At 42.3% G+C, this 16,050-nt stretch overlaps 1 protein-coding gene across 1 annotated transcript in view; it reads left to right on the forward strand.

The window, feature by feature from the left end:
- LOC108800779 (G-protein coupled receptor family C group 6 member A-like) overlaps positions 1-16,050 on the forward strand; it is a gene marked incomplete at its 3' end in the record, with an annotated part of 56,097 nt that overhangs the window by 5,092 nt on the left and 34,955 nt on the right. Inside the window, exons 8-10 of the mRNA XM_018572779.1 lie at positions 363-437; positions 527-625; positions 14,431-15,282. Of these exons, the coding sequence (XP_018428281.1) occupies positions 363-437; positions 527-625; positions 14,431-15,282 (1,026 nt within the window). The remainder of the gene's footprint in view (positions 1-362; positions 438-526; positions 626-14,430; positions 15,283-16,050) is intronic.

A 16,050-nucleotide genomic window follows, 5' to 3' on the forward strand; every position in this document is an offset into this window, starting at 1 on the left:
TAGAAGGGAAAATTGTTTCTGGTGTGAGTTGGAAAAAAAGTGTCCTGGCATCAATGGGAGAGAGAAGTGTCCTGGCATCAGAAGGAGGAAATATTGTCCTGGAGTCAGTAAGTGTGTCCATCAGGGGGAGAGAGAGTGTCAGCGGGACGGAAAGTGCCCCACCCACTGACACACAAGAGTAAACTCCCCAGCTGAAATCCCCTCCAAAGCAAAATTCCCTCCTTCCCTCTCTATAGAAGGTCCTGGAGCAAAAGACAGAAAAGAATAGACGAAAGGACCACATGACAGGGTATCAGGATAGAAAGGGTTAGGTGAAGAGGGGTGTACAGGGGGTGGTCTCTTACCTTTGTTTGGCCAATTAGGTTAAGCCAGGAGGAGTCTCCCTGGTGGTCCGAGGGGGGCGGAGGGTCAGCCAGTCAGTCCAGGGTTGCCACACGGTGAGATCAGTTCCCACCCTCCCTCCCTTGTCTTGGTTTTTTGTTGTGGTCAAGTTCTCTGTTGTGATGGTGTGGCGTGGTCTGTTAAGGCAAATTATGTCGGGCTGGTTGAGACTCCGGTAGGGCGCGTCCTTGGTACGCAGTCCTGGGAGCTTGCAGGTCCCGCGGAGAGAGGTCAAAGACTGAGGGTAGGAGGTCTCTGCGGTTTATGTACTTTGTTGTCCCTGAGTTGGTGAGTTGCGGCTAGGGGCCACTTGGTATGCAGAGTTCTACGGTAGGAGACCAATGGTGCCCCCACAGACCTCAGCCATATTGATAGGAATCCATTGTCTTGAAACTGTTATGATTGAATATTTTATATTTAATTTGTTATAAAGTTATTATATTTAAATAAACGGCTGCTACAGCCATTTTATATCCAACTTGGTGTGGTCTATTATTTGGTACTGGCATTTAGAATGGGAAGGGACTGTAGTAACCTATGTTTAGTCGTATAGCTTATGTCTTACCCTGTCAAGACAAACCCTCTACCCCAGGGGCTAAAGTCCCCCCTGCAAAAAAACATCTAGGGACATTACAACATCCAGACCTCAGATGCAGTGCTGCATACATCCAGGTGAAGTTCTGAAGACTTTCTCAGCTCTGAGTCATTCTATATTGAGGTTTGATCAGCATTTAGTACTTCGGGCAATTAGAAAATGTATTTGCCTTTAATGACCTGGATATTAGCAGTCGATCTTCAATTACTTTCATATATTGATCAACAGTGAAAGATATACTGAGCATTTCTAGACTTCAGCACTCAAGGCATGTTTCCTGGACTGGACTGGACTGAGTGCCTTGACCATCTACAGCTTGCCTTGATCTTCTTCTGAGTGCCCCTACGGAGTGCCCCAGTCATCAACTGAATGTCCCTGGTCATTTACTGACTGTCATATACTTCCTATAAGTTCCTTGGTCATCTACCGAGTGCCCTATACTCCTAATAAGCGTCTTGGTCATCTCCTAAGTGTCCTGCACTTCTACTGAGTGCCCCAATCATCTATCGAGTGCTCATATAATCTACTGTGTACCCAAGTCTTCTACTGAGTGCCCCAGTTATCTAAGTGTCCGTGTTCATCAGCTGAGTGCCCATGCTTCTACTGAGTGCCCTGGTTATCTACTGAGTGCCATGATCATGCACACAGTGCCCAGGTCATTTACTTAGCGTCCCTGGTCATCTACTGAGTTCCCTAGTCATATACTGACAGTGCTCGATTCTTCTACTGTGTGCCCCAGATTTACACTCAGTATGATCATCCACTCAGTGTCCATGAATATTTAATACATTCCTTAGTCATCCACAGACTTCCCTGGTTTTATTGTTAGCGCCCCAGATGATCATTAACCTCTTGCCGTCCGCCCGTAGTAAAAAAACGGACGGACGGCACTGCAGCATCTGCGGGTTGCCGTCTCCAGACGGCAATTTTTTTCTGCTCGTGCGCGCCCCCTAGCGGGCACGCACGGGCAGAAAAGACCCGCTAAATGCACACACCCGTTACCGGGTGTTTCACATATAGGCGATCGGCGGGTCCATAGCATCTGTCCCCAAAAAAGGGTATAAAATTCATTTCAGTACAGCGCTGCATGACGGAATAAATGTCAGTTAAAGTACCGCAGCGCTGAATACTGAAAAATGGCCTGGATGGGAAGGGGGTTTAACACCGCGGATGTCAACTGGTTAACTATCATCCATGTACCTTAAGTCTTCCACTGAGTATTTCAGGACTTTTTCTAAGTATAATAAGCAAAGTTCCCCGAAAATACAGAATCCCAAAATAGGAGCTGTCTATAATAATCAAACAGGTAATGATAATGTAACAACATTTTAATGAGAATTAATAATAAAAGTAGAAAAACATATAAATACACCTACTGACAAAGAACATCTAAAATCAATTAAAATGACAAACAAGTCCTCCCTGATATATATGTGATGGCTGGATCTTTATAACTCATGTTCTGAAACTTTGTAACCACATGTACATAAATATAGATTTGAATGCTATGTAACTGTATACATGAATGTAAATATAATCATATTCACTTAGATACAATGTAGAAGGGGAAATATGACACGATTTTAGATGTTCTTTGTGAGTAGGTGTATTTATATGTTTTTCTACTTTTATTATTAATCCTCATTAAAATTTTGTTACATTATCATTACCTGTTTGATTATTATAGACAGCTCCTATTTTGGGATTCCGTATTTTCGGGGAACTTTGCTTATTATAGATTGACGCTGGAACCCAGGAGTTTTTTGTCCACTTTATTGTTATTTGAGGCGCTTCTCCTTTCCCCATTTGTTATTACTTTTTCTAAGTACCCGGTGTTCCTTGCTAGATCTTTACTTTCTGAACTTCTAGGCCAATTGCCTTGTGTTGTCCACTCCTAACTCAGTTAATCCAGCTAGTTAGATACACCAATCCTGTGCATGGAGAAGCAGAAAGAGACAAAAACATAGATTACTGCTTTAACAACTGAATGCCTATTGATTAACATTGGCCTTACACTGTACATTCAATGTACAATTGTAAGTTTTTGTTCTCAGCACACTGCTATATTGCTGTGCAGTAACTATTTCCCCCACAGTAACAAACCCCCCCCCCCTCTTTTTAATTACTATGACCGCCTTAACGAGAGTTCAAAATGTTGTAATGTGGTGCTGCGAGCACAAGTGTATACTGTCCCAAAGACTGTCTGTGAAAATCGCACTGTATAAGGCAAACCTAAGCATATAATTCGAAGGGTTTGTGTATTTTCAATGTAAGCCTCAAAGCCGCATGAAAATGCATTCTCGTTATGGTGTTCATTTAATTTTTGACATTGGGACCTGTTCCTCATGGCAGTGCCCAGCTTTCCATGCATTTTGTTTACCTATAGCTATTCCAATAACCCTACAAATGTCTACCATTGAATAACAAAATTCACACCCTATAGATTACAATAGAGTTCACTGGCAAGTTGTCAAACTTTGAACAAAATTCTAGAAACAAACCAAACCAGGACAGATTCACTCATCCCCACCAGGCACAATGCGCTGCTGGGCCAGGGACGGAGACATTTCCAGGGACAGTGTGGTGCAGGGATGGGAATGCAGTGTCTTTTGCAGAGACTTTGCCAAACTGGTGCCATTATACAGTCACCTAAGACAGGCATCTTAGTTGGGTAGGTACATTTTTTGTTGGTTATATGTTTAAATGAAGCACTGAGATCTTGAGCAATGCTGAATTAAGTTTTACTTGCTTAGAAGAATATCATATCAGAATACAGCATTATATATCATAGTAGAAGGAAAACATATAGACAGATAGATCTTCCTGTTTATTGTAGACAAGTAAGCATGCATATAGAAAACTAACATAGACTACACTTGCACTACAGCACCATCTAGTGCTCAAAAGACAATTACATATCAGTATGCAGTTGCATTTCCAACCTGTATCTGTTCTCATGCTGGGCAGAACTTCTGTTTTGCAGCAGACTGCCTTATCTCTGAAATGGATACATGGTGTCTGTGTGTACGTTTGCAACGTGAGCCAGCACTACTGGAAGAGGCACTCAGCTGCAAAGGAAGTTCTCCCCAAGCATGAGAAGACATGAGGATTTAAACGGAAGACCAGCAAAGAGAAGGGAAACAACCATGGATTACAGTAAGGCACACATTACAGTATTGTTTTATGTTAAAAAATCTGAGGGTTTAATGTCACTTTAAGTGAACTTCATCCAGCTTAAATTATAAATCACACACTTAGGGTTAGTTAATTTTTGTATGCATATGTAAGGTTTTGCACAATTTTATAATTACATTTCATGTACGTATGTGTTACGTTGATGCCAATTGATAATTATTAATTATATGATACACGATCCATGCCATTTGTCACAGTCATTTACTTTTCTTGCTGCAGCGCCAGCACCTCTTCTGCCTCCCACGGTCACGGGCACTTCCAGGTTCTGCCCAGAGTGTCTCATGATTGTAATTGTCATGTGACTGTGATTCCCATTTAAGCTTGAGCGAGACATGCTGCTTAACTAACAAACTCTACCCCATCCAATGGAGTTGTACATAATTAGCTTGTAATAATTAGAACACAAACTTGATGAATTTGAATCAATTTAAAAACATTCAATGATAAAACATCTGAGTAATCCAAACATTGGAACACAGTCTCCTGCTTCAGTCTGCTTTTGTGCCATCATCTTGAAAGTCTTTTTCCTGGTTTACATCCAGTGCAGACACAACACAGGTCTCTGCCAGGTCTTTGGGACTTGGCAGAGCTTTGTGGCATGTCCGTGCATGTGTGTGAATCCTTCACAGGTCCAAGACCTGCAGTGTGTCTGTGCATGTGTGCCAACGAAATTGCATGATACTTTGTCCCAGTGCCACCTGGGATGTGTGACATGAACATACCAAGAATCAGTGGGTGGGTGATCTACATCATCCTCACCTAGGCAAGGAATCCACAAGTGGGGAGCTAAACAGAGAAATAAAATGTATTTTGTATGAAAAGAAAGTAGGGATGCACCGATACAGGTTTTTCATTATAGCGAATACTGATACTAGTAGTTCCGGGAGAATGGAGCCAGCTTCCTGGCCAATCAGGAAGCTGGGCGGCGGGTCATTACCTACCCCCGGCTTCCTGATTGGCCTGGGAAGCCGGCTCTATGCTGTTTGCCTGCCTCAATGCTGATTGGCTGGGAAGCCGGCTCCATGTTCCCTGGCAGCACTGACGGTCAGAGGAAATGTCCCTGTGACTGGAAGTTCAGGTATCGAGGTAAGCAGAACATTTTTGGCGAGGATGAGTCCTCTCCCAAATACTCCATATCGGTGCATCTCTAAGAGAAAGCCTGAAAATGTGTAGGGGGGTGGGGGATAGGTGGATAAGAAGAGAAAGTACATTCTGTGGATGAAGGCTCACAATAATTATGACTGATTTGTGTTAATTAGAAGAAAAATAGGAATACATTTTACTTTTCACTTGTAAGGTTTCTTTAAATGATGTCACATGCCGATCAAAGGTGACACATTTGATCTACATATAAATGAAATAGTGAATGCAATGACACATAACATTGATTCATTGTATTTACTCAATGACACTTGCAAACTATCTGCAAGTGTCATTTGCTGCATCTAGACAGCCGACCGTGTAACACAAAGCACTAAACACCTGTCATTTTTACAGCCGGTATTTGCTAGTAACAGTACTGGGGGAAGTGGCAGCAAAGGGAGAGTAGCTGGACATAAGAGGTGCATCCCAAAAACATTGTTCAAGTCTCTTAAGTTCAAAATGTTTCATGTGACTTAATTTACCCAGCAAGGGTTATCGTTTTGAATACTGCAAGAAATGTTAATAATGACTGGATTAACACGGTTATGCTACACGTTATCATGCATTGCATTAAGGCAGCCTATTCATTTAAATGTGCTTCCTAAGTTACTAAAATGCATTAAGAAAGGTGCAAGCATTATTTTTTGTAATGCAGCACTGGCAGTGAGTTTCCATGCATTGTGTTGCCCTACAATGCAGTTGTGTTGGTAAGGTGCATTGGGGTGCCTTAAAGAACAAGTGGCACTGCAGCACACCAACGCACATAATATGTGTTATTGAGCATTAACATAGTGAAACAGTGTGAACCTGGTCTAAAGGTTTCAATAAGAGACCATACATCCAGGGACAAAGGGATATTTCCAGGGACAATGTGGGACAATACTAAAAGATGTGGAAGAGAATAAATCTGCACAAACTGTTCAATTTATGGCAGGATTTTTATTTACAAACATGTGCACATTCTTTTCTCCTACTATTTAACATACAATAGATGGGAGGCTTATTCTATTAATGAAATAATTACATACCTCCCTTCCAGAGAACATTAAATCAGGGGAAGTCCAAATCGTTCAGCTGATTGCAGGAACACGATGCTGCTGTGCTGGTTTTTCAATGCTTGAGATAATCCACATTCCAAAGACACCAATGATGGTCCAAAGAAAGGCTTGATGCCTGCTATGCTGGCCTAATCTAACAAATTATAATTTTTTACTTGATTATTTTTCCTTTGTCAGTTATTTTACACAGAAAGATAAATACATGAAGGAAAGAATTAGAATGGCAGCAGTTCTTTGATCAGAGAACATCCTACCAAAACTCCTAAACAAATAGAAAAAGTATCAATAGCGCGCATCGTAGCTTATTGTCAGTCAAGTCAACACCTCAAACTCATTGTTGTGTTCTTCAAACCATTCTTGAACCATTTTTGCAGTGTGGCAGGGTGCATTAAATTGCTGAAAGAGGCCACTGCCATCAGGAAATACTGTTTCCATGAAGGGGTGGACTTGGTCACCAACAATGTCTAGGTGGTATGGATCAAAATTATATCCACATGAATGGCAGGACCCAAGGTTTCCCAGCAGAACATTGTCCAAAGAATCACGCTGCCTCTGTTGGCTTGTCTTCTTCCCATAGTACATCCTGGTGCCATCTCTTCACCAGGTAAGTGACACACACACGCCCATCCACATGATGTAAAAGAAAATGTGATTCATCAGACCAGGCCATCTTCTTCCATTGATCGGTGGTCCAGTTCTGATGCTCATCTCATGATAATGCTTTTGACGCTGGACATGGTTCAGCATGTGCACCCTGACCGGTCTGCAGCTACACAGACCCATACACAACAAAACTGCGATGCTCTGTGTGTTCTGAATAGGAATATGGACAACGAGACTCCAGATGCAGTACAAATGCGTCTATTTATTGACGGACATGCAGCATATCACACTTAATGCAATGTTTCGGGGTCTTGCAAGATCCCCTTTGTCACGGTCTGCGACCGGGGCACACAAAATGACAAAAAGTAACGTGCAAAAAATGGTGTCTGTGCATTAACAGGGACGCACTAGAGGCGCAGGTTCTAAGAAGGGCCAGGTGTTCGACAGAGCCTCTAATGGTGAGGATGATTGGCTGCTGGACACCTTCCAGGTTGCGGCCCTCTAGCATGCCCACACAGACAAAAAGATTAGTGGCAGCACCGAGGTGCTGGATGCATCAGCAGACAGGGTTGAAGTATATACACAGCCACACGAGTAGGCACAGGTGCCAGGACTCACTTGAAGAAGCTGATGATCAATCCAATGCAGGACGTACAGGATCTCGCTGTGAGGAAGAGGGAATCCAGACTCACAGGAGACAAGGTAGGTGGTGGGCAACCGCAGGGATTACCGAGGCAAGAAATAAACAGGAAGTCCGACTGGGTGAAAAGACACGTTGCTCGAACGGCACGGAACAAGTGAGCTGGACTTTTAATGGAGAGGTTCAGAGTGGATTGGCAGGAAGCCAAGCAGCTCAGACAGGAGGTAAAACCCGGCGCCGGATCCTCACACAGGGAAGTGTGACACCCTTCCTCAGGCATCACATACTCTGCCTGATGAAGGGGATCCTGTGAGACCCCAAAACCTTGCATTAAGTGTGATATGCTGCATGTCCATCAATAAATAGATGCATTTGTGCTGCATCTGGAGTGCCGGTGTCCATATTCCTATTCTGTGCATGAAAATGGTTGACATCTGTTGATTACCACCGCAACCAACTATTCTACATGGAAAAAGCGGTCATGAGTGAGATAAGTGCATGAGTAGTGATGGGCCGAACAAGCCCAAGCTGGGTTTTCGAATTCGAACTTTAGAACATCCGAACACTTTAGAACATCCGAAAAGTTTGAATTCGAACTGGAACTCAATTCACGTCTATGGGGGTAGAACTTTCAAAAACAATTGTCCCCTTTAAGAGGGCTTATATGCAAGTTATTGTCCATAAAAATGTGTATGGGGATCCGGGTACTGCCCTGGTGGACATGTATGGGGATCCGGGTACTGCCCTGGGGGACATGTTTGGGGATCCGGGTACTGCCCTGGGGGACATGTATGGGTTCCGGGTACTGCTCTGGGTGACATGTATGGGGATCCAGGTACTGCCCTGGGGGACATGTTTGGGGATCCGGGTACTGCCCTGGGGGACATGTATGGGGATCCGGGTACTGCCCTGGGGGACATGTATGGGGTTCCGGGTACTGCCCTGGGGGACACGAATCAATGAAAAAAAAACCTTTCAAAAAATACAGTTTTTAAAGGAGCAGTGATTTTAACATCACTTAAAGGTTAACAATAAAAATGAAAAATTCCTTTAAATATAGTGCCGGGGGTCCGCTTAACTTGCCTGTAAAGTGGCGGATCTGTACAATGTATAGAACCTGCTGCAGCAAAAATAACATTTCTAAAAAAAAAAATATGACTTTTTTTTTTTTTAAGCGTGCAGTTCAACCTACCAAACATTACCTGACCCTTAAGGTCTGGTAGGAATATTGAGGAGGGACCCCATGTAAAAAAAACAGGTGTCGGCAAAACATAAACAATTGGGCGGTGCAAGTAGTGACAGCTAGCTCCACCCAACTGTGTACAGTTTTACGTCATCTGACAGGTGAGCCATTATTGGGCATAGTCATCATGACTTTCCCCAATTATGGCTCTTACAGAGTACTGAGCCCAGATTGGGCAAAGTCTTGCCCCTGACCTGTGGTCAAATAGAGAGACCCACCGCAGTCCTGACCGAGAGGCGTCTCGGGGGTGCAGACGTATGGGTATTGCCAACAGATACAGTCAAACAGATTACTGAGCCCAGTTAGGGCAAAGTCTTTGAACTGACGTGTGGTCAGGTGCAAGCCTTTAGCCAATTAGGGCTTTACAAGGTGCATTGCCTTGTTGGGCGTTCAGCAGTCGAACAGACCGCCGAACGCCCTTATAGTTTATATGTTCGGTGAACACACAAACTAGCGATGTTCGAGTCGACATCCAGCCCAACCCTATTCATGACTGTAGCTCTGTGTTTTCTGACATCTTTCGATCAAAACAAGCATTCACTTTTCAGCAATTTGATCTACAGCAGTTCTTCAATTGGATCGGACTACACGGGCCAGCCTTCACTCACCACGTGTATCAATAAACCTTAGCCCCCCCCATGATCCTGTCGCTGGTTCACCGTTTTTCCTTTCTTGGACCACTTTGGTAGGACCTGACCACTGCAGACAGGGAACATCCCACAAGACGGCCCTGATCCCATGGGATCTCGGTGGAGCGAGGCTGCTCTACAGTCTCAGATTTATCTGTCAAAAGTGTTGTTCTGTCTATTGTTGCTACTTTGTTCATCTCCTGTTTCAGAAAAGCTAACTTATATTCTGTCTCTGTGTTTAGTTAAAGCCGAACCCAAGACCAGCTTTATGAACTTTGGGATCCCACATTTGCTGGACTCTTATTCATGAAAATATCTGAATGCATGAAACATTGGCCCACACTAACAGGAGAAAACATTTGCCGATAGCACATTTTCCACTTTGTAACTAAGGGGATTATTCACAAAAGGGTGAAGAGTTTGGAGAAGGCCGGAGAAGTGAACAATCTAGGCCAAAGCAGCTTATTTTGAAACATTCTCCAATTCATCTCACTTTCCAGTTCAGCTATGTTGTCCTTGATTGTTCACTTATCCTGCCTTCTCCAAACTCTTCACCCTTTTGTGAATAACCCCCTAAATTTTGCCAACAAATATTGGTGGATGTGGTAATTCAAGCACAGGAAATGTGTCCGGGTTTTCTAAGTAAGACATTAACAGATATCTGTGCTACAATTGTGTATTTAGTGCTTTGTTCAGCTTCAATGGGTAAACTCACACATCGTTGATTTTTTGTTTTATATTATGAAGTACTCCAACCATACATCCTAGATCCTTTCTGGATTTACATTATGGTGAGTGTAACAGGAGGCTATAGAGCACATATAAGGTGGCCAGGAACACCCAAACCGCCCAGATGGACAGGAACAGAACATGGAATTATTACAGGGAGATCTTGCTTTTTGAGTATCCAAGAAATACTGTCATAGACTCGGCCGGCGCGTCTACTCGCTCCAGCGCCGTGCTGTCTCTAGGGTGATGTCACGCCGCGCTCCTCCCACGTAAATAATCAGCTGCTCCGATCACTCGGCGTTCTCTTAATTTGGTTCGTCGAGTGACGGACAGCGAACCCCACGACCTCTGCGTTAGCAGAACCTCTCTGACTCCCTGCAGGCGACCCCGCTCTGCCACCGGCTCCCCTTTGAAACCCGGACACAGCCTAACAGCACAGCCAGGAGGCACATCTCTCCCCTCATCGAGCCCACATGTAACTGCAAGTCCATAGCTGTGGAGACAAGCAAGCTGCTGCCTTTGCTACAAGGCATCCACAATTAGCTGTGATAGCTACTTATCGTTCCTGCATTGGTAACCATATGAACTGTGGAGCCTATCTCCATTTAACCTCTGGAGTCATTCACCTGGCATAATTATACTGCTGACTATTGCATATTAAGATTGTCTTACCATTAAGGAATGCTCTAATCAAAACTGCTTGTATACATAGTAGTAATGTGTTACTGTTAAGGAGAACTCTAACCCTGGCATAAGTCATACTGATGATTGTTGCAATTTAGGATTGACTTACAACTGAGGAGTACACTAACGTTAACTGTTACTTCATGCAAATTAATATTGTGTTACAGTTAAGGAGAACTCTAACCCTGGCATGATTTCACACTGCTGATTGTGCATGTTGTGTGTGGGACAATTAGGAGTACCCTCTTCTGAGTTGCAGTCCATTACCAACCTCCATCATTAACCAAGATTGAATAAATAGGTCCTTCCCTACCCTAACTCCAGGTGGTATATGATGCCCACGGTAATCCCGCCGCACTGAGTGTAACGGGATCCGCAGACTGAACCACCTCCTCTCATTTCACTTCCCGTGATATCCGCAGCTGAGATCCAAACAACCCGGGCGCTGTGACAAATACAAGAAGGCAGGAACTGACCCGGTCTACTATGCTCCATCTTTAACTACAATCTAACTTTTGAGTAAACTGACCCATTAATTTAAAATAAAGGTTATGTGTATTAGTCTAGAACTAGTTGCTTTAAAGGCAACCTAGCCACCATTACAAATAAACATGAAATGACTAATTGTGCCCTGTACACTCCCATATGGAAGAATTCCAGAGCTGCCTTATATAATGTGAGCAGAAAGTCAGCATGGCCTAATTCCTCAGACTATAGAGAGTATGATCTAAGAAAGCCGATCTGCCTCAAACATGTCTCGCTATATACTTCCCATTATCACCCTTTCTTCTCTCTTTGGATTTGCTCTTTCCTGTCGTTCCCACGAACATGCTGTGGCTCGAAAACCCGGAGACATCATGCTTGGAGGGATCTTTCCCATTCACAGTGGCATTTCTAATTTATTGCAGCGTCCTTATGTAGATGATTTTACCTGCACAGGGTAAGTACTGAAGAAGTTGAAAACAAAATTACGCTTTTCTTTTTAACACAGAAAACTGTTTATTTCGTATACTAGCTCTTCATTTTTTAATGTTAAAACATAGAAATGAAATTAAATAGATTTACTTTTCTCTGAAGTTATTCTGATTAATCAATGTTTACCAACAGCTGAAGGGATTGACATTCTACACCCAGGTTTAGATGAGAGTTGCTTGCAAATTATTAGATGACAGTAAATTAGGACCGGATCTCACAGATTCAGAAGACTAAATCCTACTCCAAATGTCTATGTTATTCTTGGCAGTTCATTTCCTGAACGGTATCTGGGAGACAGGGGCCTTATATTTGCTTCTCCTATGGCTTGAGCACCCTTAGCTTGACTGCCAGTGTCATCAGCTCCCATCCTTCTGTCTTGGTATCCTTGGTAACAATTCTAAGGGACGGGGATTAGGTATTTTTTGGGGGCCCCATCTTCTCATCATGAAGGCCTGCCAAGAGCTTCCCAAACCTTTCTTCATTCAACTTTTTCTGATCTGTAATGCACACCTTTTTGAATTTTCGTTTACTTAAATGGAACTTATGGTACCCAAATTCTCAGTTCTAATGAGTGTCATGACTATACCCCAGTATTTATATATTTTTACTCTTCAATGCAATCACCATGGAATGTGCAGAGTTTGGATGGGAGGTTCAAAGTTGTCGAGTCACCCTTTTCAGATGGCCCCAACTTCCAGACGTAGATGGCCCCAACTTTCAGATGTCGGGGCCATCTACGTAAAACTGAAACAACTGAAACAACTTTCCCTCAACCGGGATAGGGGCTTTCAACATCATCTGTAGTCCACATATAATGCTGTTTCAATGTCTGTACCCCAGCAAATTGTACACCTTTAGTCATGTAAATCGAGGGGTTGATGCTTATACAGACTTCCTGCCTCCAGGGATAGGATTGTTTAAGCAGAACCGAGTGGTTCCACAACTTTCACACCTACCATTCTGTTCATGAACAAATAACATCTACACATTCCATGGTGATTGGATTAAGGTGTCTGGCTACTTGTGAGGATATAAGTGCTGGAGCTAAAAATACCATTGGAATACATCGGACGCAGTTTTGCTCCGGTCTGTAACTGCTCTGCTCCTGGAACGCGCTTGGTGTGAAAAAGGTCTTAGTGTTTTCTTGCAGGCAGTGTATTTGCATATGTTAGGCCTGACTTGAGCTCCAGTCACACCAAATTCAACAGAAACTGGCCTGTCTGGCATTTGTCATTAAAGGAAAAGTAAGATGGGTTTTGGATTATTATTTTTCCTTTTTTAGTGACACGTATATATTCTGTGTAATATGATAAGGACAAGAAAAAAAATTTTTTTTTCTTGCCAGCTAAATGATAAATATTGCTAGCTTGATGTAAAATCGTGTTTTTACCTCAAGCTAGCAAGTGACTTTGAGGCACCTTTCACATTCCCTTTGCTCATTTAATGTAAAAAGCATGTTTACAGAACTCAATAGCGTAGCCTGAAATGTAAACACACAAGCGAAGGAGTCAGAGTAGTGACTCATCTCTTATTGTACTGTCCATGACTCACAAGCCAGTCTTCAGAAAGGAATCTTTGACTGTGCTCTTGTTTTAGCTAACCCAAACTGCTCTAGGAATTAAGAACCAGATTACATTCATATGGCCTGTGACAGTAATGGCCTGTGACAGTAATGAGGAACATTCCACTTCCCATTAGGAAGTCTTGTATGGATATGGCTGAATCAAATAGTATATATATATACTGTATATAGTCTAGAGGTTAAAGATTCATCATATTCCACAGTCCCCTCAGGACTTTTCCAGATACATTTAAGTGTAATCGGATATCTGCTAATCTGCCCCTTGATCTTTCTGGCTTTTACAATGACCCACTAAGTGTTTGAGTTGTTTATATTTGGCCTAGCTGTTTATGAGGGTTTCATGAAGCCCTAATGAAAGTCAACCAAGCAAATACAGGCCTACAATGTAAAACAACATATTTGCTTGAAAAACAATGTACCGCTTTTGGTACCTAAAATCCTGAATAATCATACCGCCAGGGAGGTTAAAGCATTGTCTGTACTTCCCCAGGCAGGGGAGGAACATGGGAACATACTAATGCAAAACATGTTCCCCCAGATGGGTATGTACTCACACAAGAGACATTCATGAGTAGCTGAGAGTCAATAGCAGCTAGAGAGAGAGAGAGAAAGAGAGTGAGCGAGAGAGAGAGAGAGAGAGCAAGAGAGAGAGAGAGCGAGAGAGAGAGAGCACGAGAGAGAGAGAGCACTTGTCTTGTATATTGAATGTAATAATTCCTTTTTCTGATAATCAGAGCTTACAGATTTTCTGCTTTAGTAAAACATGATTGTTTTTGCTTTGCATGTGTCGTTTCCTTGTATTTCTACCTCACTATGAAATCCAGATTCCCTAACAGTTCTAATTCTATCAATTAAAACACCTTGTTTTGCTTTTATTTTCAGACCTAAGAATGACCTCTTTATCATGTTGACAATGTAATGTTGTTTCAGGGGAAATTAAATAAAGTTTATTACTTCATCTTTGTCATTACAGATAAGTGGAGCATCAACCGCTGACATTCTTAGTGATGAAATGAGATATCCATCTTTTCTGCGTACTGTTCCTAAAGACTATTACCAAACCAAAGCAATCATGGATCTGATCAAAACGTTTGGGTGGAACTGGATCGGAATCGTTGTCACCGATGATGAATATGGACTCTCCTCTCTTGATTTACTGAACTCCCTCTTTAAAGACAATGGGATTTGTACAGCCTTTTCAAGGACTGTCTCATCCAATGTGAAACATCCATCTTTGCAGAATCGCCTAAATAATGTAATCAATGATCTCAAAACCAGTACAACCAAAGTGGTAATTATCTTCGCAAAAAGCTCTATTGTGGCTGAGCTATTTAGAGCAGCCATCCGTGAGAATATATCCAGAACTTGGATTGGAAGTGACAGTTGGATAAACTCCAACTTATTAGCCAGTATGCAAGATATTGCAAAGGTGGGAACAATATTTGGATTCACATTTACGAGGGTTTTAATTCCTGGAATAGAATATTATCTTAAAAACCTTTATCCCCCCAGCAATGGAGCTACAAATGAGTTTCTTAATGAATATAAAATGTGGAGATTTGGATGCACAGAAGAATATAGAGAATATCGAAAGTGTTTGAACTCAACTTCTGATTCCTGTCCGGTTCCTGCTTCGGCGATGCACAAATCCCCAGTAGCTTGCACAGTAGAGGATGTCTCTTTGCAAAACGATGATTATTTGGTACATAATATAGAAATAGCATATTCTACAGCCCTGTCTGTTACAGCCATAGCTCAAGCACTGAGAAATATAATGTGCAGAAATGGAACTTGTGATAAGGACCTCCAAGTCTCACCACGCAAGGTTAGTAAATCAAGCAGGACCTGGGCTAAACACAGAAGTCTTATGGTCATTTACAAAGCCAGAAGCTAAGATAGTAGTGTCTCTATTACTCATCAACTTCCAATACGTAGGCAAGCTGGATCAGACTTGGTTCCAAGGGAAGTGACAGGAAAAACAAGTAATTGTGGCATAGGACTCCACACTTTCTAAAATGTAACCTTGTGATACCATATTCCCTTATTAGACCAGACAATAATAAATGAAGAATTATATCTTGTTTCCTTTTTTACTTCCTGGCTAAAGGCCTACTTTTTCATTATCCCTAGGTCAATGGATAAATTGACAGGGTTTGGAATAATTCATCTACTCCTTAGCACCCATAATTGTGGGTTTAGAATCTAAAGGAACTGCTGTTCCTTTAGATTATAATACTTTTATAAAAGATATACTCAATACTTACCCAACTCCAGCTAACCCCCCAAGAACACCACACACCGTTTATATATGTCCCAAACCATTATTCCATCACACCATTTTCTGCATTATAGAGCATAGCTAACCTCTGCCACAAGCAGAAAAGTAGGAAGACGCAGGATATAACGTGACCAGAGTGAATAAACAAACTGTTAAGGAAAAGATTAAAGCCATTTAGGAAACTGTAATGCTGATTGCTAGCTCTTTGAGCAATCCACCCCTTTGCTGCTATACTCACTTTTTTACAGCTGTTTTTTAATCATTTTTACAATGCCTCCCTATAAAAAAAAAAATTTTTTTGGTGGGGGGTGGCGG

This window comes from Nanorana parkeri, unplaced genomic scaffold, assembly GCF_000935625.1.
Source record: "Nanorana parkeri isolate BGI_ZX_2015 unplaced genomic scaffold, ASM93562v1 scaffold2131, whole genome shotgun sequence".
NCBI classification, from domain to species: Eukaryota; Metazoa; Chordata; class Amphibia; order Anura; family Dicroglossidae; genus Nanorana; species Nanorana parkeri.